General features: G+C 44.7%; 1 protein-coding gene across 7 annotated transcripts in view; it reads left to right on the top strand.

Annotated features, from left to right (window-relative positions):
* Nucleotides 1-25,371, top strand: part of PKHD1 (PKHD1 ciliary IPT domain containing fibrocystin/polyductin) — a 366,705-nt gene that overhangs the window by 76,528 nt on the left and 264,806 nt on the right. For all 7 annotated transcript variants that reach the window (XM_067544968.1, XM_067544965.1, XM_067544964.1 and 4 more), the window contains 3 exons: nt 420-2,045; nt 4,669-4,812; nt 21,575-21,788. In XM_067544968.1, coding sequence (XP_067401069.1) covers nt 420-2,045; nt 4,669-4,812; nt 21,575-21,788 — 1,984 coding nt within the window. The remainder of the gene's footprint in view (nt 1-419; nt 2,046-4,668; nt 4,813-21,574; nt 21,789-25,371) is intronic.

Below are 25,371 nucleotides of genomic sequence, written 5' to 3'. Positions count from 1 at the left end.
CCACTCTGCGCAAAGAGGACGAGGCCAGCCCGTACTCCAGGGATCTTTGCCTGCAATGCATCTGCCAAGCAGACAGTGATCACAGGCTAAAGGGGCCAGTTTTGGAAAACCCTGGGCTTGGTAAGCCCGTCCTTAGAACACAGGCCTTAGCATTTTTCAAACCATCACTGCTCTCCCCATGTTAAATTGTCAAATGTTACTCACTGGGATGTAGTGGTGGAGGGAGGGCTTGGTGTAGAAAGCAGTGTCCTGTTACCCTAGGTTCTCTATGTGGTGATCAGTTGCCAACGAACCTCCTCTTAAGGGCAGAAGAAGCTGAGACAATGCAGCTGTAGAAATCTAAGTGGAATTTCACCCTATTAGAATTCACTCTAGCTGATTCCATGGCACTAACGGTTTGATTTTATCTGTACCCCTAGGTGGAACAATCCTCACGATCTCTGGAAAATGCTTTAGCCAAAACCCTTCCCTGACTGCAGTCTTTATAGGCACGCAAACCTGTGATGTTATCCGCTTGACGGAAGAGACGATTTGGTGCCAGAGCCCGCCGGCTGCTGACTTCTCTAAAGCAGAGTCACAGGACATCTCTGCACATGTGGGGGTATTCACTGGCAACAGAACCTCTCCACTTACTCCCTCCTTGAACTTCCCAAAGAGGAATATCACCTTTACTTACCAAATGGCTTTGACCCCGCTCGTTACCTCCGTGGAAGTAGAAATGAAGGATGGCAGCCTATGGCTGGGCATAGAAGGAATAAATGTAACTGATTCAGTGGCTAAGTTGGGAGACTCTGAATGTGAGCTTGAGTTTCAATATGCCAATGAATCTACAACCTTTTCTCAATGCTCCTTACCATTGAGCACGCTGGAACCTGGGATTTACCCCATCAGAGTTCTCCAGAAGCAGGTGGGCTATGCCAACGTGACAGCAGCATGGCAGAACTTTACATTAGCTCCACAGGTACAGGCCATCATTCCATCAAAAGGCTCAGCTTGTGGCGGGTTGTTTCTCACTATATCCGGCCATGCTCTAAAATCCAGGAGGAATTCAGTTCACGTGAGCCTCTCGGGGAACTATACTTGTGAGATCTACAGTTTGGATGACAACGTGATCAGTTGTGCTCTTCTTCCAAGGGAACCTCCTCTGGGTGACTGGTGGTTGTCCGATGGATATCCAGCCCTTAACATCACCGTGACTGTAAATGGAATCCAAAGTGTCTGCCTCGGAGACTGCACACTCCACCTTCTTGAGCAATGGACCCCAAGAGTCGATGCTGTGGCCTGGGAGATCAACGGGACGTTAACGTATCTGCTGATCAGCGGCCGGAGATTAGCTTCAGCAACTGACAAACCTGTGGTACAAGTGGATAACCACTCCCCTTGTAATGTCACTTTCTGGAATGAGAGTTTTATACAGTGCCAGACAGGCAGCCTTTACCCAGGTGAGCACAACTTTTCTGTGTCCAACGGAAAAACAGGGCGTGCTTGCTTCAACAGCGGTTCCCCTATCTTCAGCGTCATTCCTTATGTGCTCAAATTTTACCCCCAACATTTCGGTACCAATGGTGGAGGCCTTCTTACCATACAAGGGGCAGCACTGAAAGGAAGGAGCAGCACTTCCGTTCTCGTTGGGAACCGATCCTGCCTCATTGCAGAGGTCAGCTACGTGGTTCTCCGGTGCTCTGTTCCACGGGGCAATAGGATCTGTGCGTTAACGTTAGAAATAGATGGCATCTCCTACCAGCTTGGCGAAATCAATTACAGTGAAGAGTTCACCCCCATTTTCCTTTTCCTTCTGCCTCCGGTGGGCCTCGTTTTAACGATGACTGTGTCACGGATCACAGGGGTGGAAAGCATGCACATTTCCATCGGGGACTCCCCTTGCACCAACATCACTGGAAATCACACCACGTTGCAGTGCTGGGCTCCCCAGCTTCCTGCTGGAGAATACCGGGTCCTAGGTGGCGACTTCGTCAGAGGCTGGGCTTCATCAAACCTGACGTTCACCTCTTGGCTCACTGTCACATCCACACGCAACAACTGGGGTAAGTACGCGCATGGCTGTGGATGACTGTCTCCAGCAGTGACAGAGAAGTCACAGTTTGTATTTGGAGAGAGGAGATCACTGGTAACCCCTTCCCCACCCTGCCTCCACCCGCAAACTAGGGTATTGGGGGTGTGAATGTGGCTGATTTGTTTCTCGTACAGATTGTTATGAACGAGAGTCCTGGCTGGGATTCTGCAGCCAGGGGGTCTGTCAGCTGCTTACATGCCAAACTTTCTTGTTTTCATAGAATCATAGAAGATGAGGGTTGGAAGGGACCTCAGGAGGTCATCTAGTCTAGCCCCCTTCTCAAAGCAGGACCAACCCCAACTAAATCATCCAGCCAGGGCTTTGTCAAGCCAGGTGTTAAAAACTTCTAAAGATGGAGATTCCACCACCTCCCTGGGTAACCCATTCCAGTGCTTCACCACCCTCTTAGTGAAAAAGGTTTTCTTAATGTCCAACCTAGACCTCCCACATTGCAACTTGAGACCATTGCTCCTAGTTCTGACATCTGCCACCACTGAGAACAGCCTAGCTCCATCCTCTTTTGAACCCCCTTTGAGGTAGTTAAAGGCTGCTATTAAATCCCCCCTCATTCTTCTCTTCTGCAGACTAAATAAGCCTAGTTCCCTCAGCCTCTCCCTCATAAGTCCTGTGCTCCAGCCCCCTAATCATTTTTGTTGCCCTCTTCTGGACTCTCTCCAATTTGTCCACATCCTTTCTGTAGTGGGGGGCCCAAAACTGGACGCAATACTCCAAATGTGGCTTCACCAGTGCTGAATAGAGGGGAATAATCACTTCCTTCGATCCTACTAATGCAGCCCAATATGCTATTAGTCTTCTTGGGTACAAGGGCACACTGTAGATTCATATCCAGCTTCTTGTCCACTGTAACCCCCAGGATCCTTTTCTGCAGAACTGCTGCCTCCCCAGTCAGTCCCCAATCTGTAGCTGTGCATGGGATTTTTACATCCTAAGTGCAGGACTCTGCACGTGTCCTTGTTGAATCACATAAGATTTTTTTCTTTTTTTTGGCCCAATCCTCCAATTGTTCCAATTTGTCTAGGTCACTCTGTGTCTTATCCCTACACTCCAGCGTATCTACCACTTCCCCCAGCTTAGTGTCGTTTGCAGTCTTGCTGAGGGTGCAATCTACCCTGTCCTCCAGATCATTCGGCACTACTTCCTCTCTGCTTTGTTAAATGTTAGACGTAAAGCTTTAACAGTATGTATTTATTTGTATTTATTTTTACCATGAGGAAAACTTTTTTTCTTCACAATTTCTACTCCTTTGCCATCTGTATTGGAACTAGAGGAGTATCTGTATTACTGCGAAAATACATTCCCTTTCATATCATCAAAGCACTTCTGGCAAAAGATCCTCCTAACAGTGGATTGGAGCCATATTTAGAGCAAGTTGGTTCTTCCCAGTCCACAGTCAAGTGCTAATGGAAGATACATTAGTGCTAAGTGCTTACAAGTGGTTAATTTTTGCAATATGGTTTAACTTTGGTGACTTCTCTTAGTGCCTGTTTGATTGTTTTCTTGCTGCATTTTATCATTTAAATAGTAGCAAGATACATTTTTCACTGTGCAGGTCATTCATTAGGATAAATACCAAGTTTTGTGAGTCTGGTTTCCTTGCTACATTGAGCTCTGAATCCTGTACATTCAGTGTTTAAACACCCTTCTGGAAAAACCACATTGAAACTGCAGGGGGCATGATTTTCAAAAGTGATTTTTGGGGTGTCCACCTTCAGACACCTGTAAGAGGTCTGATTTTCAGAAAGTGTAGAGCCATTCACCCCCTGGGAATCAGTTGTCTTTGATGTATCTCAAGTCGAGCACCCAGAATCTCTGGTCACATGAGACCTTTAGCCCATAGCATTCTCTATCTCACAGTAGTGTGGTGAGAAATTTGTTTTGTAGTGTGCTATAAAAATGCGAAGAGTCAGTGTAACCCACTGTTCCGTGTCCCGTCTAGACCCTGCTACAGTTTCCATCACATGGACTTAGTCCTTTAATTCATGATCTAGAGGTTACATCTTTAGCTGTGGAGGCCCCTGGTAGTCTTCAGTAGGGACCAAGATGGCAGGCATTACACCAGGTTGTGGTATGATGTCACTGCCTTACACTAGGATTATGCGGAGCTGCATTACCCAAGTGGGAGCTCCAAGGAATGTGAAGAAAGCACACCGATTGCACTATGCCTGTGGGCGATGTAGCCTGATTACCCAGAGTGCCTTGCTATCTTCATAGGCTGGAGTGTAGGGCTATGGGCCTGCCTACTCCCACTTCCCTTTGGGGTGTATTTCATCCCCTGGGTATGTGGAGTCATTACGTTCTGTCCATGGCTGGGGCATTAAGAGCAGTGCATCATCGCAACCACTCCTCACCCTATGTAGAGCTGCGCAAGATGCAGTGTCTAGAGTTGATTTGGCCCCAAGTATTAGTTATGGATAGCTGAGGCACATCTGTGATGGCCTTTCTCTTACCCATAATGCATAGTGAAAAGGTAGATGTTGAAGCCCTTGTAAATTGATGCTGCAACTCCAGGCTGGTCTCATCAATGGCCAGTCATGAAGCTCTGTTGTAAATCCCTTTCTCTATTCTCTTCCTAGGTGGCCTTGGTGCAGGGGCCGTACACGTGCATGGAACTGGGTTTTCTCCAGGAAACACCTCCGTGACCATCTGTGGCGCTGCCTGTGAAATTCTGGGTGATGCGACGGTGACTGGTGTGAGCTGCCTCGCCCCGCGCTTGGACGGTCAGTTAAAATGTTGGGCTGGATAAAGAACCCTCCTAAAATCTGTCCCCTCCCTCAAACCAAATTTCCTGAATCCCCCTTGCAAAAAAATACCAGAGTGAGTGAGGAGATGCAGAGGCACCTCTGATGACCCTAAAACTGCCAGGGAGAAGCGAGAGCGCCAAACATGGCACCAGCCACCACATCCTGACCCTCCTCCAAAGCCCTCTGACATCAGTGGGAATCCTTCTATTGATAGTAACGGGCTTTGAATCAGGCCCTCTCTGGCCCCACAGTTGGAAACACCACATGGCCATTGCTTTGTGAGTGTGTGAGAGATGAGATGAGAGACGGTATGTGGCTGTATGACAGCCTGTCTCTGCAGCATCATCGCCATGGGAAAAATTCCGTGGAAGCACCAGCACCTTCTCTGCACCTTCCCTCTCTCGATGGCAGGAGGTAGGGAATGGTGTGGGACGGGGCTATGGCATGAATGCGTGCATGTAGCATATTGTTATTGGCATTGCAGTAGCACCTACAGGCCAGGACCCCTTTGTGCTAGGCAGTGTACAGACATATGGCAAAGTGATGGTCTCTGCCCCGAAGAGCTTACAATGTAAGTACCTCCAAGCTATTCTAAGGGCAGCCCAAAGAGCAGCTTGGAAGGGCTACATGAATACCCTGAGATCTGTAGTATTTCTTCAAATTCTACAGACCTCCCTGCAGTCCAAAATCCATGGGCCCTGCCCCTCCATGGATCTGTAAATCCCTCCCACCCTGTGGAGACATGCTACAAGAGTATCTGTGCCTGCCAACTCATGGAATTGTCGTTTTGCCTCATCCTCTGGGTTTGTCCTCAAGCAATCTCAAAAATAAAAGTGCGTAGGTGGGTGGGGGGAGCCTGCGATACTGTAAACAATCACTATTTAAACATGATTTGGGAACAGTCCTAAGAACTGTCCTTCAAGCGCTGTCCTGGAAACTGGGATTTCTCATGTTAAAGACTCAGTGCTTGAATACGGCGGTGAAGGAAGGGGGAGACTGGTTAATCAAGAAAAAAAATGGAATAAAATACAATAAAAATGATTGAAACAATGAAAACATGAAGAACGGAGTTTCTAAATTCACTGTGTTTTGAGCGATGGATGCGGTGGAGAGAATATCCTCCTCCTGACAATACTTCAAATGGGCACTAGATGTCAGCAAGTGAATGCTGATTGAATGAATCAGACTTTCTTGGTTATTTAGTTTGGGGAATTGAGTTGGGTAGGTGGCACTATCCCACTAAAGAGATAAATAAGACCTTTCCTCGTTCATTGCCCAGCTCTTGTTGAATTAAGATATCTTATCTTATCTTGTATCCTACCATATATGCTTCTGAGAAGGCTAACTTCTCTCTCATCTACGCTTTACCAGTGATGATCTGTTATACTTAGAGTAGAATAATATTTTGCTTGACCAGAAAAAACAGGCAAACAAACAAACAAAAAAAAAACCCAACCCCACAGTCACCCTGGTTTTGTGGGTGAGTAGATATTTGCCAGGATGATATAGGCACATAAACACAAATATATAAAATGTCTGTTCATATGCACAGACACAGATGCTTTCATATCTCGCAATCATACCCCAAATGCTAAATTAGCCCGATATTCATATTTTGATTATAGTTGTATTAGATGACTGCTAAAGATCTTTTAAATCTAGCCTCACCCCTGCTATTCTCCCCTAGTGCTATTCTCTGGGAGTTTTATATTCGTGCCGTGTTGGCCATCCCCTACCTAGTAGAGTAATGAGCCATCAGCATGCAGAACTTCCCTTTGCTAGCCTCATTAGCTTAGCAGAGAGGTTCCTAGCCACTGCAGCGGTTCAGGGAGACCAGATGCATAGAGAGGCCTAGGGGACATGATTCAGGGCCTTGGCTACATTTCAAAGAGGCACATGCCTACAGAGTAGAAGCTCCTTTGGCATTTCCTGGCTATGACCAGTGCCTGGAACTGATGAACTGGATGCATTCCTCTGTTGCATCACATCCTGCTGCAGAAAGACACCCCTACCCTTCGCGTGTTTTTATGTAGAATAGCAGCCTGCAGCTCTGGGCGTGTAATGCTGGAACCTCAGTCTATGCCATGTCTGTGACATTTACATCAGGGATGTTCAAGAGGGAATGGTGCAACCTGTGACCATTCTCTCACCGGATCAAACCTTTTGGAAAAGGTTCTGTGGGCGGCGAATGTGGCTCCTTCTCTATTATGATGAAGTCCTCTAAGATGAGATGGGCCAGCCACATCAGCGCCACCAAAACTCATGCCAGTGTCCAGCAATGCATCTGGTAGCAGGGACCTCCCTTCTGGGTAAGCTCAGCCCTGGGAAGAATGGCATCTGAGCTGAGAAGAGATGAGGAGTGAAATGCTGTATTTAGCCACAGTGCGGGGAGGAAAGATGGTCAGCCGGACACTAGCCTGAGGCTCAGGAGTTCCAGATCCCCTGCTCTGCCACAGATTTCCTGTGTGATCTTGGGCACATAACTGAAGTCTATCTGTGCTTCAGTTCCCTCTCTGTAAAACATGGTGATTCCCTACTGCACCGGTTCAGGGCCCAAGCATAATTTTTTCGGGTCCAGTACAAACTTGTAACATGGGCCCCCTCCCACACACATACCACAATCCTTTATCTCATACATACAATCTCATGAGCCGTGAACAATTTTTTCTTCATGGTATTGGGGGTTGCAGCCTGGGTCGGGCCCCCAGGCCTTCTGCACCCTGATAAAATGTACCCTTTTTTCCCCCTAATGTGGGGGCCCTGCACAGGTTTGTTGGGAAGATAAATACATTAAAGGCTGTGAGGCTCTCAGATACTATATCACGGGGGCCATACAAGTACCGAAGATAGACTGGTTCCTGGCACTGCCCAAATTAGGTGTTTTACGTCTCTTCTAATCTGGAGAGATCCCTCAAGTAAGCACTAGGGGATTTTCTAGAGCTGCTGGAGATTTACTGGAAATTAGCTTTTCAAGCAAAATTTTTTTTTTTTTTTTTGCAGAAAACTTTCATTCTGGTTGTTCAGGTTTATTAAATGAGAAACCAAAAACTGGAAATTTTTTCTGAAAACGGTTTTGTGGGTTTTTTCCCCACTTTTTGTTTTTGGTCTTGTGTTTTTCATTGAAAATCCCACATTTTTTCTGGAGGGTGGGGGTGGAGGCAAATAAAACAAAACAAAAAAATAATTAAAACACAAATTTCTGGTGAAAAATAATTGGCTGTTTTCTACCAGCTCTAAAGTTTTCTTGCTTGTTCAATCACCATCCTCCCTGCCTGGGTGTGGATTAGTGCAAAGTACAGTGGGGATGCTGTTCTGCTCACACTCATAGTATTTGTAACGAGGTATTGGCCCAGCACAAAGCTTTTACTCGGAACATCTCTGAATTCTGATGCTGTGCGCCACCTGGAATTGGACCGAGAGGAAGGATGTGAGAATAGCAAGAATCGCTAGGCAGGTGAGTCAGTCAGTTTTGAGATTCATTTGGCAGTCAAATGTGAGGTTTGTAAGGGAGTATTTTGCAAAAAGCTGCTATCTGAGGCTGTTTTTTTTTTTTTAGCACAGGCTAATCCAGTGGGATAGCTTCTTAAAAATGTAGGTGAATTTGCACAATGATATGAGGGGGAAGAAAGATTTAGGGCTACATATACAGAGATGTCATGGCACATGGAAACAACCTTCTCTCTAGGGTTTTGGTGCAACTGCGCTTGGGATGTTTGTTTTCAAATTCTGGGCATCTCATTCCCAAAACTACAGCGGAGAAAGTGAAGGATGTTCAGAGAAGAGCAGCAAAAATGCTGAAAGGATTTAGACTGAGCAAAGATTAAAAGAGAGAAATAGGCATAGTTTGGCTGAGTGGTAATGGAGGGAAGAAGGAGGGAAATCTACTTGGTTTGTTTGTTTGTAGGGTTTAAACACAGAGAGGAGAGTGAATGATTTAGGCTGGGCCAAAGAGGAAGTATAACTAAGGACAACAGGGAGAAATAGTATGTCTAAGGCTATGTCTACATGACAGAGCTTACAGTGGCACAGCTGTACCACTGCAGCTGCACTGCTGTAAGGTTTCCCATGTGGGCACTCTATACCGATGGGAGAGAGCTCTCCCGCTTGGCATAATTAAATCACCCCTGTAGTAAGAAGTGAGAGCTTAAGGCCTGTAAAACAGGCTAAGGCCTAAATGGAAAAAGCCGAGTGAACAGAAGTATAAGGGGTCACTCAAGTTAACTGAGACTGGTATAGGAAAGTGCTGATTCTGCAAGGTTGTAAGACTGCCAAAATAGTACTAAAATATGTAGTAGGTATAAGAGGTACCAAGATACTAACTCTCTGAAATGACACTTTGATGGGTAGAAATAATACATGGAGTGGCGGTGCCCAAATCAGCCAATCAACGGAAAAAGGTGGTATTAGCCTACGTCAGGAGGGTGGCAACTACCTATGTGAAAGGGGGCAGAACGAAAGTGTATGTAACAGTGTATAAAAGAGGATGTCAGGGGGAATACCGGTGTCCGGTCTAGGGGATAACGGAAAGTCCCACCGTTGGGCTGAGACCATTGTAATGCCGCCGATATGAAACTGACCCAGAGATACTCTGTAAGTCATTTCTCATTGTGCCGCACGCAATAAACCTCGCTTGGGCGCCTTCGTTACTCAGCTAATCTGTGGTCGTGTCGACTCATTCGATCGTGAGAGCCATCTCAGTTTCCTGATCAGAGCTGGGACAGCATCTACACAGGGACACACGCACGCAGCCTACACTGATAAACATCGGTGACCAACACACCGAGTACAACAACCCCCAATGAGCAGTGGTAGGACATAGTGCTGCCCACACCAGCGCTTCTGTCAGTAGAATGTATGTTGGTCAAGGGTGTGTTTTTTCACACCCCTGACTGACAAAAGTGCTAACGAAGACAAAGCCAAAGTGGGTAGTTTGAGGTGAGATGATGTGGCCATTGAATTTCAGTAGCACCCATGTCTGATGAGTTCAAATTCTGCCCTTTATCAGGTGCCGTTCTCTGCCCTGCATTGTGCAGGAGGTCAGGTTAGATGGTGGCAATGACCTCTTCAGATTTACAAATGAAATTAAGAAAGGGAAAAAATATATACTGACTATTAGGGAAAAGCTTCCTGACTGTGAGAGGTAGGCTGTGGAATAGATGGTGGCAAAACTATGTCTTGGGAACCATTCTTTGTAGACAGAAGTTGGACTTGGTGATCCTGACAGGTCTCTCTCTCTTCTTGATAGATCATTTGTTAACTTCATGCTCTGCAGTCTGTTCTGTGTGCAGTGGTACAATCGGTGATCGGCTCTTTGGGCCTAGGGCTCTTTCAGCAGCTGCTGGATAGATCTGCAGCTGCCCTTTGAACTTCTTTAGGTTTGGTATTGTCACCCTTATAATATTTGTAACTAGGTATTGGCCCAGCACAAAGCCCTTGATCAGAACATCTCTGAATTCTGGTGCTAAACTGTGAAGGTTGGGTCCATCACTGTTGGTAACCTACTGGGATCCAGGAAAACAGGACAGGGATGTTTTCAGGGGAAAGGGTCTTCTAAGACAGATTACAAATTTTTTTTAAAAAAGCCTTCAGATGATTCCACCAGTGGAATCCTTTTTTAGATCATGGCACATGAGTTTCATTTTGATTTTGAGCTTGCTGCTTATCTATCTAAGGTACTTACTTGTGAGGGATCATGGGTCCTGAATCTGGGTCTGTGTGTTCCTAGCCAATCCTTAGACCGCCAGGGACCAGCAGGAAATGAAGAATGCAATGGTGGGAAGATGTCATTTCTTGACTTGGGATCCAGCAGCTTGGGAGGATACAGATGAGTACAGCACTGATTTAAAAGTACTAGCAGCCAGTTGCAGTTTTGGGACTATTAAAGATTAATTGATAAGAGACCGGGTTGTGTGACCAGATATGAAACTCACAAGTGCAAGAGTGGTTGCTGAGGGAAGCTGACTTGACTTTGGGGAAAAGCTTGGAGATATGCAGGGCATCGGAGCTATCCAAAAAGAGGATTAGAACCTGGAAGGGCAGCCAGCAGAAACTGTCAACACAATACATAAGAAAGAGACATCAAAACCGGACATATCATCAGTAGATGACAACACTACAGACACATGCAAGTACTGTGGGAGAAAACATGAAAGACAGAGAGAAAAGTGTCCAGCTTGTGTGAAAAAATGCCATCTCTCTCTGACAACTTTAATCATTTGGCAGCCAAGTGTTTTTTTTCAGAGAAGAAAAGCAGATCCAAGGTACACATAATAATGAAAGAGAGCAACTGTGAGCATGAGGACATTGTATGAGTGACCAAAGAAATGGCAAACACAGTGCAAGAAAATCCTAGTAAGCACCAGCCTTGTTGTATGCAGCCATGCTACTTGGGAAGAAAGTGATACAATTTCAGTTAGATTGATGGGGATAATGTTACAACTTGTGCTACAGTCTTAACCCAGACATATTGTTGGAAGAGACTAACCAGCTGTTCACTACGTACAACCATACCAAATTAAAGCCCATTGGGGAAATGTAACATTAAATTAGGAAATCCAAGGAACGCAAGAATACAGCTGGGCTTTGTGGTCATAGATGATGAGAGCAGTACCACTTCTGGGCAACAAGGCTGCCTAAGACAGGAACTGGATAAAAGTACAGTTCCAGGACACAATAAAAATGGATAGCAAGAGTACTAAAGATACCTTGGATGATATTACCTGGGACCAGGCGATGATACAGGAGGAGTATCGAGATTTGTTTCAGAGAGATGGATGGCTAGATGGTGTTTATAAAATAGAGACTGACACCAGTGTGAAGACTGTTAAATTGCCAAAAAGAAAAGTACCCACTGCATTACTACAGCCACTGAAAGATGAACCGCAGATCCTACAGAATTGTGGAATTATTCCACTTGTAGAGAAGAGCACAGACTGGATAAGCAGTTGTGTGGTGGTAAAAAAGCCATCCAGAAAGTGGAGACTATTCATAGACCAAAAGACTTTAACCAAAGCTTTGAAATGGCGTCGTTCCCCTCTGCCTACAATTGAGGACATTTTACCAGATCTGTCTAAACAGAGATATTTTACAGAATGTGATGTAAAAAGTGGATTCTGACACATTGAATTGGATGAAAAATCCAGTTACCTGACAACCGTCGCAACTTCATTTGGGAGGTACTGATGGTTAAGGATGCCAAAAGGAATCAATTCGGTACCAGAGGTATTCCAGGGCAGACTGCCCCAAGTATTGGAGGGCCTGACAGGAATCTGGACAATACCAGATGATGTGTTGATAGTGGGTGGGAATGACAATCCAGAACAAGTTTAACGAGATCATGACTACAAATTATTACATTTTTTTTAGAGAGATGCAGAGAAAAAATATTAAATTGAACTTGGGCAAGCTCAAGTTGAGAGTAATGGAGTTGCCATAAATTGGACATTGGTTGACCTCCAAAGTCCTGAAAGTAGACCCAGAAAAATTAAGAGCAGTTAGAGAAATGCCCAGATCCAGTGATCTTCCGGGGACTCCTGGGAATGGTCAGTTATTTAGCAAAGTTTTTCAACCATCTGTCTGAGAGCTGCAAGATCTGAGACAAGTGACTCATTGAGACCTCTTATGGGAATGGATGGATAAGCAAGCATTCTGGAAATAAAAAGAACATTGGGAAACGTCCCATTTTGATATATTACAATGCAGAAGAACCCTTGATGCTGCAATATGACACATCCAAGTTGGGTCTAAGAGATACCATGCTGCAAGGAGGACAGCCTGTTGCATTTGCAGCAGTACATTGTCCGTGACAGAGAAGGGCTCTGCTCAAATTGAAACAGTTGTTAGCAATACTCTCTGGAATGGCAAAAATCCACCACTGCACTTAACGAACACACTGTGGGCATACACTCTGATCATAAACCTCTCAAAAGCATTTGGAGAAAGCCATTACAAGTGCACCAAAACACTTACAGCGGATGAAGATATGACTGCAGTACTATGCAGGCAGAGACTTGGTGTTGGTAGACCCCTTGAGCTGTGCATACCTGCCAGAATCCTGGAAAGAGGAATCCATGGAGGCTGAGATGGAGACAATAGATATGTACAGTATTTACAAAAGGCTGAGAGAGGTAAAGAGCAAGACAGAATGCTTCAGATATTGAAACCCATTATTCTTTAAGGATGGTCAGCAAGAAAAGACCAAGCACCTAAAGAGAGAACACCATTCTTTCAGATAAGAGATGAGTCATGTGTACAGAATGGCGTTATATTTCAGGGAGAAAGAGCAGGTCTTCCAGCAGCTTTTAGGAATGAGATTATGCACAAAGTTCATTCATTACATCTGGGAATTGAGGTTGCTTAAGGTGAGCCAAAGAGAATATATACTGGCCAAAAATGAATGAGCAATTATGAACATTCGTGAAAAAGTGTGATGTAGGCAGATCTTGGGAAGACCATCAACTGAAAGAAACTCTGTGGCAACATGAAATTCCAGAATAACCATGGGCAAAGGTGAATTTGTTTACCTTTGAAGACAAAGGATACAAAATAATTGTAGACTATTTTTCCAGTTTCTGGGAGATAGACTATTTACCAGACACAGGATTCTGAACAGTCACATGGAAGGTAAAAACGCACTTTGCATGGTACAGGATAATGGTTATAGTGTGTTCTGAAAATGAGCCACAGTTTCTTTCAGGAGAGTTCTGGAAGTTCAATAAGGACTGGGATTTTGATCACATAATACCTTCATCAGGGTATCCTCAAAGCAATGGCAAAGTGGAATCAGCAATGCTAAGAAACTGGAAAAAAGCAAAAACTGCAGAGGCTGACCCATACTTAGCACTACTACACAGGAATACTCTCTTGCAAGGCCTGCATTCTAGTCTGGTCCAAAGATTGATGATCCAGAGAACAAAGACACTCTTGCCAACAAGCAGAAGATTATTAGAGTCAAGGTATTCAGTTACTTCACAACTACAGAGAAACCAACAAAAAAGACAAGTGTGTTGTTACAACAGATCCACAAGAGATCTGCTGGATCCGGAGCCAGGTGACAAAATGCATATACAACCATTAACAAAACATGGTAAGTTATGGCACAAAGCTACAGTGATGCAACCAGGAAACCGAAGATCATATCACGTACAAATGGACAATGAACAGATAGTGAGGCAAAACCATATGCACCTCAGGAAAATAAAAGAAACCTCTAAGGACAGTCTGAACAACACACATCTTAGGGTTCTACAGAAGGAGACTCCTGAGTCCGAGTTGTTAGAGGTGGGCAGTGTTGGGGCATATCAGAGGAAAGACAGGAGGAAGAGAGTGTTTTGACGGAGACTCCAGAAACACTAAGCACAGAGATTGTGGTTGACCAGACTAGAGGAACAGAGCACCAGGGAGGCACTAGTGACCTATACTGTGCTAGAGGAGGGTTGATTGTTTAAACACCTGCTCATCTGAGGGATTCTGTGTGATGGACTTCCAAGTTGTACAGGTATATAGCTAGACAAACTGATAAGTGAATGAATGTAGTCACTGTAGGAATAGTCAGCATCTGAAAGGAATATGTTAGGTTATCTTATCAGTTATTCCTGAGGCGTTTGACAATTTTCTTTAAAAGAGAAGGGATGTAACAATATGAAAGTGTAGCAGACACACTTAGGCAGCATATTGTTTCCTGGGGGGAAATGCTTGAAAGTGACACCTCCTGGGCAACTGTCTGAGAAGCCATACGGATGAAGAAACCATATTGTAAGCAGCCACAATAAAGCTGGAGTTTGTTAATTAACCCTGTGTTGGAGTGAGATCTTGTATGGCAGATGCTCAAGAAACACCAAAGCATAAAACAGCACAGCTGGTTGTCGAGAATCAGGCACTGCAGGAGCAAGTCCATCAGTTCTGTGCAGAGAACAATGTGCTTCACCCCCAGCCAGCCACATCACCCCCTGAGCCAGGACCTGTCATCACCCTCGTGGAGTGCTTCAGTGGGGATCATTGCAAATTTTGAGGTTTCAGGAACCAGTGCCGTCTCTTGTTCTTGCTTCGCCTTCAAACAGACTCATCCATCCAGACCAAGGTAGGCCCAGATTGATAACTAGCTGCATGAGCAGTGGGGAAAAAAGACGAAGGGTGTTGTCATAGTCGCACCTCCTGCTATTGAGTCCTGCTTCTCAAGTCAAGCAGGTGCAGGTCATCTTGGTCAACTGGTCTTCACCTGTGTTTCTATTGTGGCAAACTGGTTCATGATATCTCTGGTGGCCTCATGAAGAATCCAAACCTAGAGACTCAGGAAAATGGGCTAGACCAGGCCTCGTGAAGGGGACTGGCCTGGGGACCTTGACAAAATGTTCCCCTGAGTCTTGAGCCGTGGTCCTATCCAGAACATGTGCTGAACTCTGCCAATCAACACAACATTAACAACTACTGGATGAGCTACCTGTCCCAGAGTAGCCCCTTTCAATCCCTACACAGCAGACTCTCATTGACTTAGGTACCAGAGATAACTTTAACAGCCTGCATGAGGCCCAGACCCTGAAGATCCCTCTAAGGCCCAGGCTCCTTCTGGACCTAGCAGACATGGTTGATGGGTTCCCCCTATTCTCTAGTCTGGTGGCCACAGAGAATGTTCCCCTGGAAGTCATTATGAAAGGGCACAGAAAGACCCAACAGTTCAGTGCTATTCACTCCTTGTATTTTCCCCTGATCCTGGGTATTTCTTAGCTGACCCTCCGTAATAAACTCATCCACTGGCACAAACTAAAGGTCAGCTTCTCTCCAGAATATTGTCAACAGCACTGCTTGACCCTGGGAAATAGGGAGCAACCTGTAGAGCCCCAACAGTTGCAAGCTGGGGTAACTGGTCCAACAGACTTGCCCACTGATGCCGAACCTCGACTTCTGCCCAAGTACAGTGACTTAGCCAATGTATTCTAATCCCTAAACTATTGGACAATATGGGGTCCACCCAGATATATGTAAAGCTGGACTTCCGAGGGTTATATACTCTAGTATGTTTTAGAGCTGGAGACAAGTGGAAGACTGCCTTTCAAACCCACTATGGACACTGACTATCTCGTGATGCCTGTTGTTTTGACCGGTGCCCCTGCCATGTTCCAACATTTTATTAGCGACATGTTCCAGGACATTCTGGACCAACGCATGGTGATATACCTGGACAACATACTTATTTTTTCAGATAGTGCTGAGAAAACACACCATGCATGTCCCTTCCATCCTTGGAAGGCTACGCCAACATGGCCTGTACACCAAGTTGGAGAAGTGTGTTTTTGTTTAGGACTCCATAGAATTCTTGGGGTTCATCCTATCCCCTGAGGATAGCGAGATAAATCATCATAAGGTGAAGGTGGTCCTCGAGTGGGCAGCTCCATAGAATATCTGAGAACTACAACGCTGCTTGGGATTCATTAATTTCTATGGGTGATTTATCTTGAAGTTCTTAGAGCGCATCGGTCCCCTTCACTACTCTGCTCCTCAATAATATCAAATTCCTGTGGCCTACCAGGCCTTTGAGCAACTGAAGGTTGCATTTACCATGTCTAATCCATCCACTGCGCAAGCCTTCATTGTTGAAGCTGACACTTCCAATGTGGCAACTGGGGCAGTACTTTCCCAGAGACATGGCCCCTAGCAGCAAATGTGCCTTTTACTTCTGGAAACTCTTACTCACGGAACAGAATTATGAGATCCTGGACAAAAGACTCCAGGTAATCAAAACTACCTTTGAGGAATTGTGCTACTATCGGAAAAGGGGCAGGTACTCCATCCAGGTATACACCATCCATAAAAATTTAGAATAATTGCATAAGGTCAAGCTACAGCTCTGGTGAACTCTGTGTTTTTTTCACATCACAACTTTGCAATCTTCGGGTGTCCAGGAACTAAAAATAGCAATGCCAACACTTGGTCCCAGAAGAGAGAACACTACACAGAAGTGATGGGCTTGGACCCTGAAATCTGAAACACCTTTAAGCCTCATAACTTCCCGGGCATGGCCCCCTGCCAACACTTGCTTATCCTGACATGATAAACCTCAGCTCAGGGGATACCTCCCAACAAGCAGGAAGCCATAAACAGGGAACGCTATAACAGGCCAGGCTCATAAACAAGATTACCAGTTCTTGGGTCCCTACCAAACATGCCACAAAATCAGGTCGGTCACCTTTGAACTTGTCCTGCCCTGATCCCTTCGAATCCACCTGTTTTTTCATATGTCGCTTCTGAATCCCCGTATACAGCACCTGTTTGCTCACCACTCCCAAACGTCCTGCTGCTGCTGCTATGTGTTCAAAGTCACGATAAATATGTCATCCATGAGAGCTTTGATGCCAGAACGAGATGCGGTAAACTCTGATATTTGATTGATTTGGAAGGGTTACAGTCCCGAAGAATGCTCCTGGGACCCCACAGAAAACATCCATGCTCCTGACCTGCTAAAGACCATCCACAAGAGACACACCAGGAAACCCACCCCACTAACACCCAAAGGGCACTCTAAGGGCTGGCAGGTTATGTGTGGGATCTCAGGTCTCTAACTTGGGTCCCAAAGCCGTCCTCAGACTGCAGCCACCACCCAGCGGTTTGTTGGCACCAGCAGGAAATGTGGGCTGGTTGGCCCTAGCTCACCAGAAGCACCGACTACGAAGCTTCTAATTGGAGCAGTTGTCTGACCTCTCTGATTTGCTCAGATTTGCTACTTAAATCAGAAGGAGGCAGAGGAAGTTTTCGGAGCAACTGAGTGAATCCGTGGCTGAGTGCTACATCAGACTGTGCCCTCTTGACTCTTCATGCCCGCCTGATTCCTGTCCTTCTGCCTTGTTCCAGGTCCCTGCTTCTGTGCCCCACCCGACCCTGGCTCCAATCCTCGGCCTGACTCTGGCTCCAGCTCTGACTCTTGGAGCTGGTTCTTGGCTCTGACCTCTTGCTGGGACCACAAGGACTGACCTCCATTGCTCTGACCATCTCTGTCCCAGTCCATGACACATACATCTCCATTACGGTAGCTTCTGAACAACTTGCAACCTACAATATATTTATCCCCATAAGACCCTGGAAGGTAGGGCAGTGCTACTGTCCCATTTTACAGATAGGACACTGAGGCACAGAGAGATGAAGTGACTTGTCCACAGTCACATAAGAAGTCTGGGGTATAGCAGGGACTTGAACCCAGGTGTAACAGGGTGGTGAGTCCCTTTAAGAGCTGGGGGATGGGAGAACAGCCCGCTCTGTTCTGAAGAGGACACTGCAGGCAAGTGCTGAGAATCATCTGACCCAGTTGGACAGCATCAGGTGAGCTGGCACTGATGTTTCCCAGGTAGGGGATATAAATGAGGGTCCCAGCTCCATGAGGGAGTCTGGGATCAGGAGAGGGCTGGAAAGACACACTCCTGTGGCTATAGCAGAAGACTGCAAGAAGACAAGAAGGCCCTGCAGACAACCTTAGATTGAGGAAGATCCTGATTTTTAAGCCAGAAGGCCTCATGATCTAGGTTAGGAACAGTACTATTATTTTGGGCTGTTTTTCCACGTTTCTTTTTTGTGTGTTGGAGAATAAACCGGGCCCTGATAAAGGCTACGAACTGAAGTGGGTGCGGCCAATTGTTTTTCTCAGGCAGGTGACTGAGTCCATCAGCCAATACGAGACCTGCCAAATCCCAGCTAGCGCCCAAATTACCGGAGCATTGTGTCTCTCTATTCTGTTTGGCAAGTGGTTATCAGAATTTATGCTGGCTGGAAATCTCATTAAATCAGATCTTGTGGGGGAAATTTCAAAGTTTACTTTGAGTTTGGCTTAGAGGAAAATATGCCATGAATAGCTTTAATTGTAATATTTAAGTACTTCTGCTCCTGGATGGAAGTTGGTAGTACAGAGGCATGCTCAACTTTTTTGAGGTTCTGAAAAATGTGATTTAAAAAAAAAAAGATTAGGATTCAGCTCAAAGTTTGGAGGAACAATGGGTTCAGTTCTAGAATGGCTGTTATTAATTATTTTGTATTTCATTTGTTCTTTGAGTTCCTCAATGTCATCAAAGCCCCATTGTCCTCGGCACTCACCGCACAATCTTAAATAAACAAGATGAATGATGGGAGGGAGAAAGGAGGTGGTGGTGTTCCTGTTTCACAGATGGGGAAACTGAGGTACAGAGCTCATGGGCCTCCCTTTCAGAGGTGCTGAGTTTCCCCAGCTCCAGCTGAAGTCCATGGGAAATGGAGGTGATGTGCACCTCTGAAAATCAGGCACTGCAAGAAACCGAAGGTCACCCACGGAGTGTTAGCTGAGTCAGTATTTGCACTCAGATCTCCAGAGTTCCAGTCTAGTGCTTTAACCAGACTGTCTAAATCTTGCTGCTCCTTCCTGCATATCATCTCTAAGATCCTGCCTTTCCTCTCTGTCCACACACCTAAATATTTCATCCAGGCCCTTATCCTCTCATGCCTTGACTAATGGCCTTGAAAAATCCCACCTCATTCTACTTAATTCCCTTTGAAATGTTGCTGCAAAGATCATTCTCCTGGCCTGTTGCTCTGAGCATGTCATCCTGCTCTTTGCATACATTTCCTTTGACCACAGCATTAAACATAACCTACATAAACCTACCTAAAACCGCTTTGCTTTTAATGCCTGTCCCCACCCTACTCATCATCTCTCATACAGTATCAAGACACTGATTATTCTCCTCTCCAGTCCATTACTCTGCCAATGACCCCAGCCTCCATCACCCATTATTACATTTTTAAACAAGCACCTTTGTGTTTTCTACCCTGCTGTCCCTCATGTGTGGAAGGAACTCCATATAAACCTCTGCCCTCCTTCAGATCCTTCCTGAAAACTCTCTTCTGCCATGATGTCTACCAAAAAACTCAACAATGGTTATACAGCTCCCTTATGCTGATCAGCATTTTCTCATTGCTGCCTTGTGGTCTGTCCTATCTACTGGTTATCTCTTGTTTTGTGCCTGGACTGTGAGGTCTTTGAGGCAGGGACTGCTTAGTTTGTGTGTGTTTGAATTGGTCCTGGAACAATGGGATCCTGATTAGAGCTGGGAGGAAAATGGGTTTCCTGTCCCATGAACGTTTTTGAGATTTCAGAAATGTTTCTCATTCCTAAATAGGTTAAAAAGTCAAAATTTCAAAAACATTTGCGATCTGACAATCTGAATTTTTGGGGGCTTCATGTCAATCAAACATTTTGTTTTGAAAATTTTGAAATGTTTCAATTTCCACCATTTTTTAATTAAAACAATTTTTGTAGTATAATTAGCTTAAATTTTGAACTGAAAAGTAATTTTGAACCATTAAATTGCAATTTTTTGTTTAAAAAACATCAGTATGGGACACCTTGGAAACTTTTTTTCAAGTTAAAACTGGCTCTTTCATGTGAAAAGGTTTCAGTGAATCGGCATTTTCAACAACAACAAAGTTTCATTGAAAAATTCCCAACCAGCTCTGCTCCTGTTCCCTGATGAGGGCCCCTAACGGCCATGGTATTACAAAAAACAATGACTGACACAAGACCATCTTTCCTTTCAGCTATTCATTGTTTTGATGTTGGAGATCCTCCCAGAGCTATATGAAATTCTCAGGGTTTTAAATGAATTTTGTTCTCTGGTTTCTGTCGCCGTAGGCCCATAAACCTCTTTCCACTTGACCTTCAGTTCACAAAACCCATCCCTTAAAAAACCAAACAAACCTCTTAAAGCAAATAATAACCCCCACACCCATTGAGTTAGTCTTTCAAAGCCTCAAGTTTCACACAGATTCCAAGCAAAAGTTCCAAATCCACTCCAGATCCGGTCCTTTGAAAAGCTCTGTTCATCCTTTTACTAAACCAGGGCTGAGCTTCAAATCTGCAATGAACTTTAGCACCAGACAATGTTTCCTGGTGAAAGTTTCACAGTCAGCTTGTGCTTTCCATCCCAACAGCTTTCCCCGATGTGACCCGAGGTCTCCAAATGGTGAAAGGCTAATTGCATTAGCCCACTCAGACCCCCAATGTGTTGGGCATGACACTCTCTTTGTGAAGTGCTGATCCAGCCACAGGAACAATAGTCAAGAGGATGTTGCCTTTCAGCTGAACAATCGAGGATCTGAGCACATTCTGTATTGCTATGCTGAAGCAAGCAAACAGTGGCCCATCTCCTTCAGACAGCAGTTACATCTGCCCCCTTAGCTAAGCACCGCTTGCCTTCGTCTCCCACCAGGGCCCATTTTATTCTAAAGAGCATCTGGATAAAAGGATCATAACTATCCCAGTTTTTCCTAATATCCTAGGTTGGATATTAGGAAAAACTTTTTCACCAGGAGGGTGGTGAAGCACTGGAATGGGTTACCTAGGGACGTGGTAGAATCTCCATCCTTAGAGGGTTTTAAGGTGCAGCTTGACAAAGCCCTGGCTGGGATGATTTAGTTGAGGTTAGTCCTGCTTTGAGCAGGGGGTTGGACTAGATACCTCCTGAGGTTCCTTCCAACCCTAATCTATGTTTCTGTTTCTATCCACACACAAACTCAATGTGCGGAGTGACAAATGGACCGTACTGATCATGAGGATAGAGGGTTGTGGGTCCAAAAGGGTTAGGGTGGGAAAATAAAGCCATGACCTCTCTGCCATGGAAGGCAATAGCAAAACTCCCATTGACTTCAGTGGCACAGCATCTGGTGCTAACTTGCGTTAGTGCCCATGCTTATATAGGTGGGTATATTTTTCCTTCTGTCTTTGCAGCGTCCTTGGCCATTCTCTGTAGCCTGACCCATCCTTCAGAAGACTGCAAAGGGGCTGGGCCCACATACATCCAGTGTGATGTCCATATCACAGCAGGGGCGTACAGCCTGTCAGGAGTTGTACCTTATATATACTTGTGTGACGACGATTCTCTGCTGGATAACAAGACAAAAGGCAACTCATCCCAGGCGCATTTTGCTGGCCTCTTTTTCAGGTGAGCCATGGTATTATCCCACAGCAGTGCAGACCTGATGCTGCTCAGCACAGACTCATAGACTTTAAGGTCAGAAGGGACCATTATGATCATCTAGTCTGACCTCTTGCGCATCACAGGCCACAGAACCTCACCCACCCATCTCCCAGAAGACACTTAGCGCTTTGCAGAGTTGGCCCCTGTATGGCTATGGAGAAGGAGGATTTCCATTTCCTAAGATGGTGATCGCAGAGTGATTTGACCTGCAGAGTGCTCCACTGGGTTTTGAAACCCAATCAGCGTGCGTATCAAAGCATCTGCCTCCCACATCTTTTTAAAGCATTCGAGACATCAGAAAATCCATCTAGTAAACAGCCCGCTTTGTTCCTTTTTAGATTTTAATATTTATCTTCTGATCCAAAGCAACATCTGGTGAATGCCAATGGGGAAAAAAGATTAGTCATTATGAAAAACAGAAGGGATTTTTTCCCCCTTCCCTTCTTGAAGGAGATTCCTGGGTAAAAAGTCACAGAGGACTCTGGCAGGCAGTACAGTGTTTACTTAACAAGGGTGCACAGACAGTTACTGTAGCGTTAGGCTTTGGAAACCCTGGGCCAAATTTGCTGGTGTAAATTAGAACTACTCCCTTGACATTCATGGAACTATGCCAGTTTACACTGGCAAAGAATTTTGTCCTATAATATTGTGATGGGGGTGGGGAGGCAGGGACGGAAAAGAACAAATAAGAGACCGAAACATTCCAATTTTTTTCAAGTCCCTTTTCCTAAACAAATAGATAAAAGAACATAACCACGGTAGTTGGCCTAAGATTTTCTGTGCACTATGGGCCAAACCCTCAGCTGCTGTAAATTGACATTGATCCATTGATTTCAGTGGAGCTATGCTGATTTCTGCCAGCTGAAGATCTGTCCCCACAGTTCCCTCGTGCGAGATACGAGTTAATGGGAGTTATGTAAGCCCTGCAGTGACAACAGCAGGCATGACTGTATGCATTTCACCAGGAGGACAAGACCGCCATTGTGTAAATGTTTTTCCAAAACCAGAAACCACATGAAACTAGACTGATTTGAGGTTTCTGGGCTTTGGGTCTCCTCTCGCTCACATCAGTATAATCAGAGTAACTTCCCTGGAGTCAATTGATTTACATTCGTATAAAGTCAGTGAAAGTCGGAAGAGTCGGGTTCCTTGGGGCAGATCCTGGAACTATTACTCATTTACATCAGCTGAGGATCTGTCCCATTGTTTTTTACTATTTCTGATTTACATAACACTGGATTATGCTAGACACTTAACAGACAAAAATAAACACACAGCGTCCTGATTCTTCTCTCCCTTATACCTGGTTTACACTGGTGTAATTCCATCGATGTGGATGCTCCCATGGTTCTGTACCTAGTTTACAGTGGTGTCAGAGGAAAATCAAGCCTATCATCCTGGCTTTAATGGGTTTGCCTTTTAAAGAGGTGGCATATACACGAGACACTGGAAAATCAGGCCCTTCATCAGGGCTTCAGAGTTTGGCCCAAAGAATCCAGAAAGGGAGAAAAGACTTTTGAGGTCATCTACTCTCTCTCCCTGACATATTGTTCTTTTATTGCATGTTTTGTCTAGTCTAGGTATAAATGTTCCAAAATGTGGGACTACCATCATTTCCATTGTGAGGCGATTGTTCCACAGTCTAATACATTTCACTCGTAGGAAGTTCTCTCTGCCTTAGGGTATCTACACTAGAAATGCTACAGCTGCACCCCTGTACTGTAGATACGTACTACAGCAACAGAAGGGGTTCTTCTGTATCTAGTAAATCCACCTCTTCAACAGGTGATAGCTAGGTTCATGGAAATATTCTTCCATGAACCTAGCAGTGTCCACACCAGTGCTTAGGTTGGCTTAACTACATCCCACGGTGTGAATTTTTTCACACCCCAGAGTGATTTAGTTAAGCCACCCTAACTTTGTAGTGTAGACCAGACCTTCGTTTCATCCCATTGCTCCAAGTTCACATAATCTTTTATTATGTTAAATAATTCCTTTCTCCATTTGATGCTTAAACTCTTCCAGTCTTATAGATTTGTTGTTAGGACTGGTCGGGAATTGTCTGACAAAACTTGGCTTGTTGGAAAATGGTGATTTGTTGAACCTGAAATTATTTGTGGGAAAGGATAATTTTTGATGAATCTCCCAATTCAACATTTTTTTTGTTGAGGGAAAATTTTGAAATTTCTTGAAATTACCTGTTTTGACATTTTCAAAAGATTTTAATTTTCCTGTTCAAAACGATTTTGTCTCAATATTTTAGTTAACTTATACTTAAAAAAGGTTAACAATAAAAAGGTCACAATTTGAACAAAAGGTTTTGAAATTAATGAAACAAAACATTTTGCTTGACCTGATCTGACATTTTTTTCTGCTTATCTGTTTGTGACAAATGTTGATATTTTTGACATTTTTTATCCAGATTCAGAATGAGAAAAATGTTCAAAATTGTGATGTTTTGGGGGGTGGGATTTGACAGCCATTTCCCAGCTCTAAGTTTTGTGTTTCTCTTTAGTGATCACTTTTCATCACACCCGTTTCACACTGGGTTCAGTGAAGTTACTCCTGACTTTCACTAGTGTAACCAGGAGAATAGTGAGACATATATATTGATGCCAAATCCAGCTTTCATTAAACAGAATGCAAGTTTTGTAATTGACATCAGTGAAATCGGGTGTGGCCCTTCTGTTAGTCCCTGAAGCTCTGATTATTCTTGTTGCACCTCTCTAAACTCTCCACTTTGTTAAACACTTTCAGGCAGTGAGGTGCCCAGAAAGGAAGTGGTACCCCAGAACCATACAGAGTGTGTGCATTACTTACAAATTAATTCCCACTGTAAGATTTGATTAAACTCCGATTACTGTCTATCGTGAGGTCCCCATTGACTTCCACGCAAGTTGGATTAGGCCCTTACTTTGTTTATAGCACTTGATGTATCCACCTCCCCATAAAACTGTTGATTATTTAAAGGATACATTTTTTTCCTTGCAGCAGAAAATACGATGCAGCCTTGAAAGATACCCCAGCCCGTTGAACTACAGGACAAGAACAGTTCTGAAAGTGTTGCTATCACAAGCTAGTGCTAGTTCCCTAAGGCTGGCTTTCTGTTGTTGTTGTGCTGCAAGAACAGATTTATTTAAATAAATAAATCACTGTTAAAATGGTTCTGATACCGGCCACAGTTCTGTGCCTTTAATACCCCACCTACTGTGCTAAAAAATGGCAATGAAACCAACATCGCCAAAACCCACGGCTATGGCTCCTGTTTACCCGCACAATGGATTGGAACATTCTGGCGCAGTTTGAAAACTCCAGGCTCATCAATTTGTTTGGACCCTGGTACTCTTCAGCAAGTTGTAAGGGCCAGATTTTCAGCTGGGTTGATTTCAATTGGAGTTAGCCTTCCAACCTGCTCCGGCACTTGTGACAATCTGCCTTAGGCGCCTCTCTGCATCGTTAGGTGCGTTATGTGACTAGAATAACATTGTGGCTCATCCCCCTTTGGCCCTCCATCATGTAAATTACATCAGCTTAAACCCTTACCTGT

This window comes from Emydura macquarii, unplaced genomic scaffold, assembly GCF_026122565.2.
Source record: "Emydura macquarii macquarii isolate MOO-44397 ecotype Brisbane River unplaced genomic scaffold, CSIRO-AGI_Emac_v2 contig_1041, whole genome shotgun sequence".
Taxonomy (NCBI): domain Eukaryota; kingdom Metazoa; phylum Chordata; order Testudines; family Chelidae; genus Emydura; species Emydura macquarii.
This window is presented reverse-complemented; position numbering and strand designations above follow the sequence as displayed.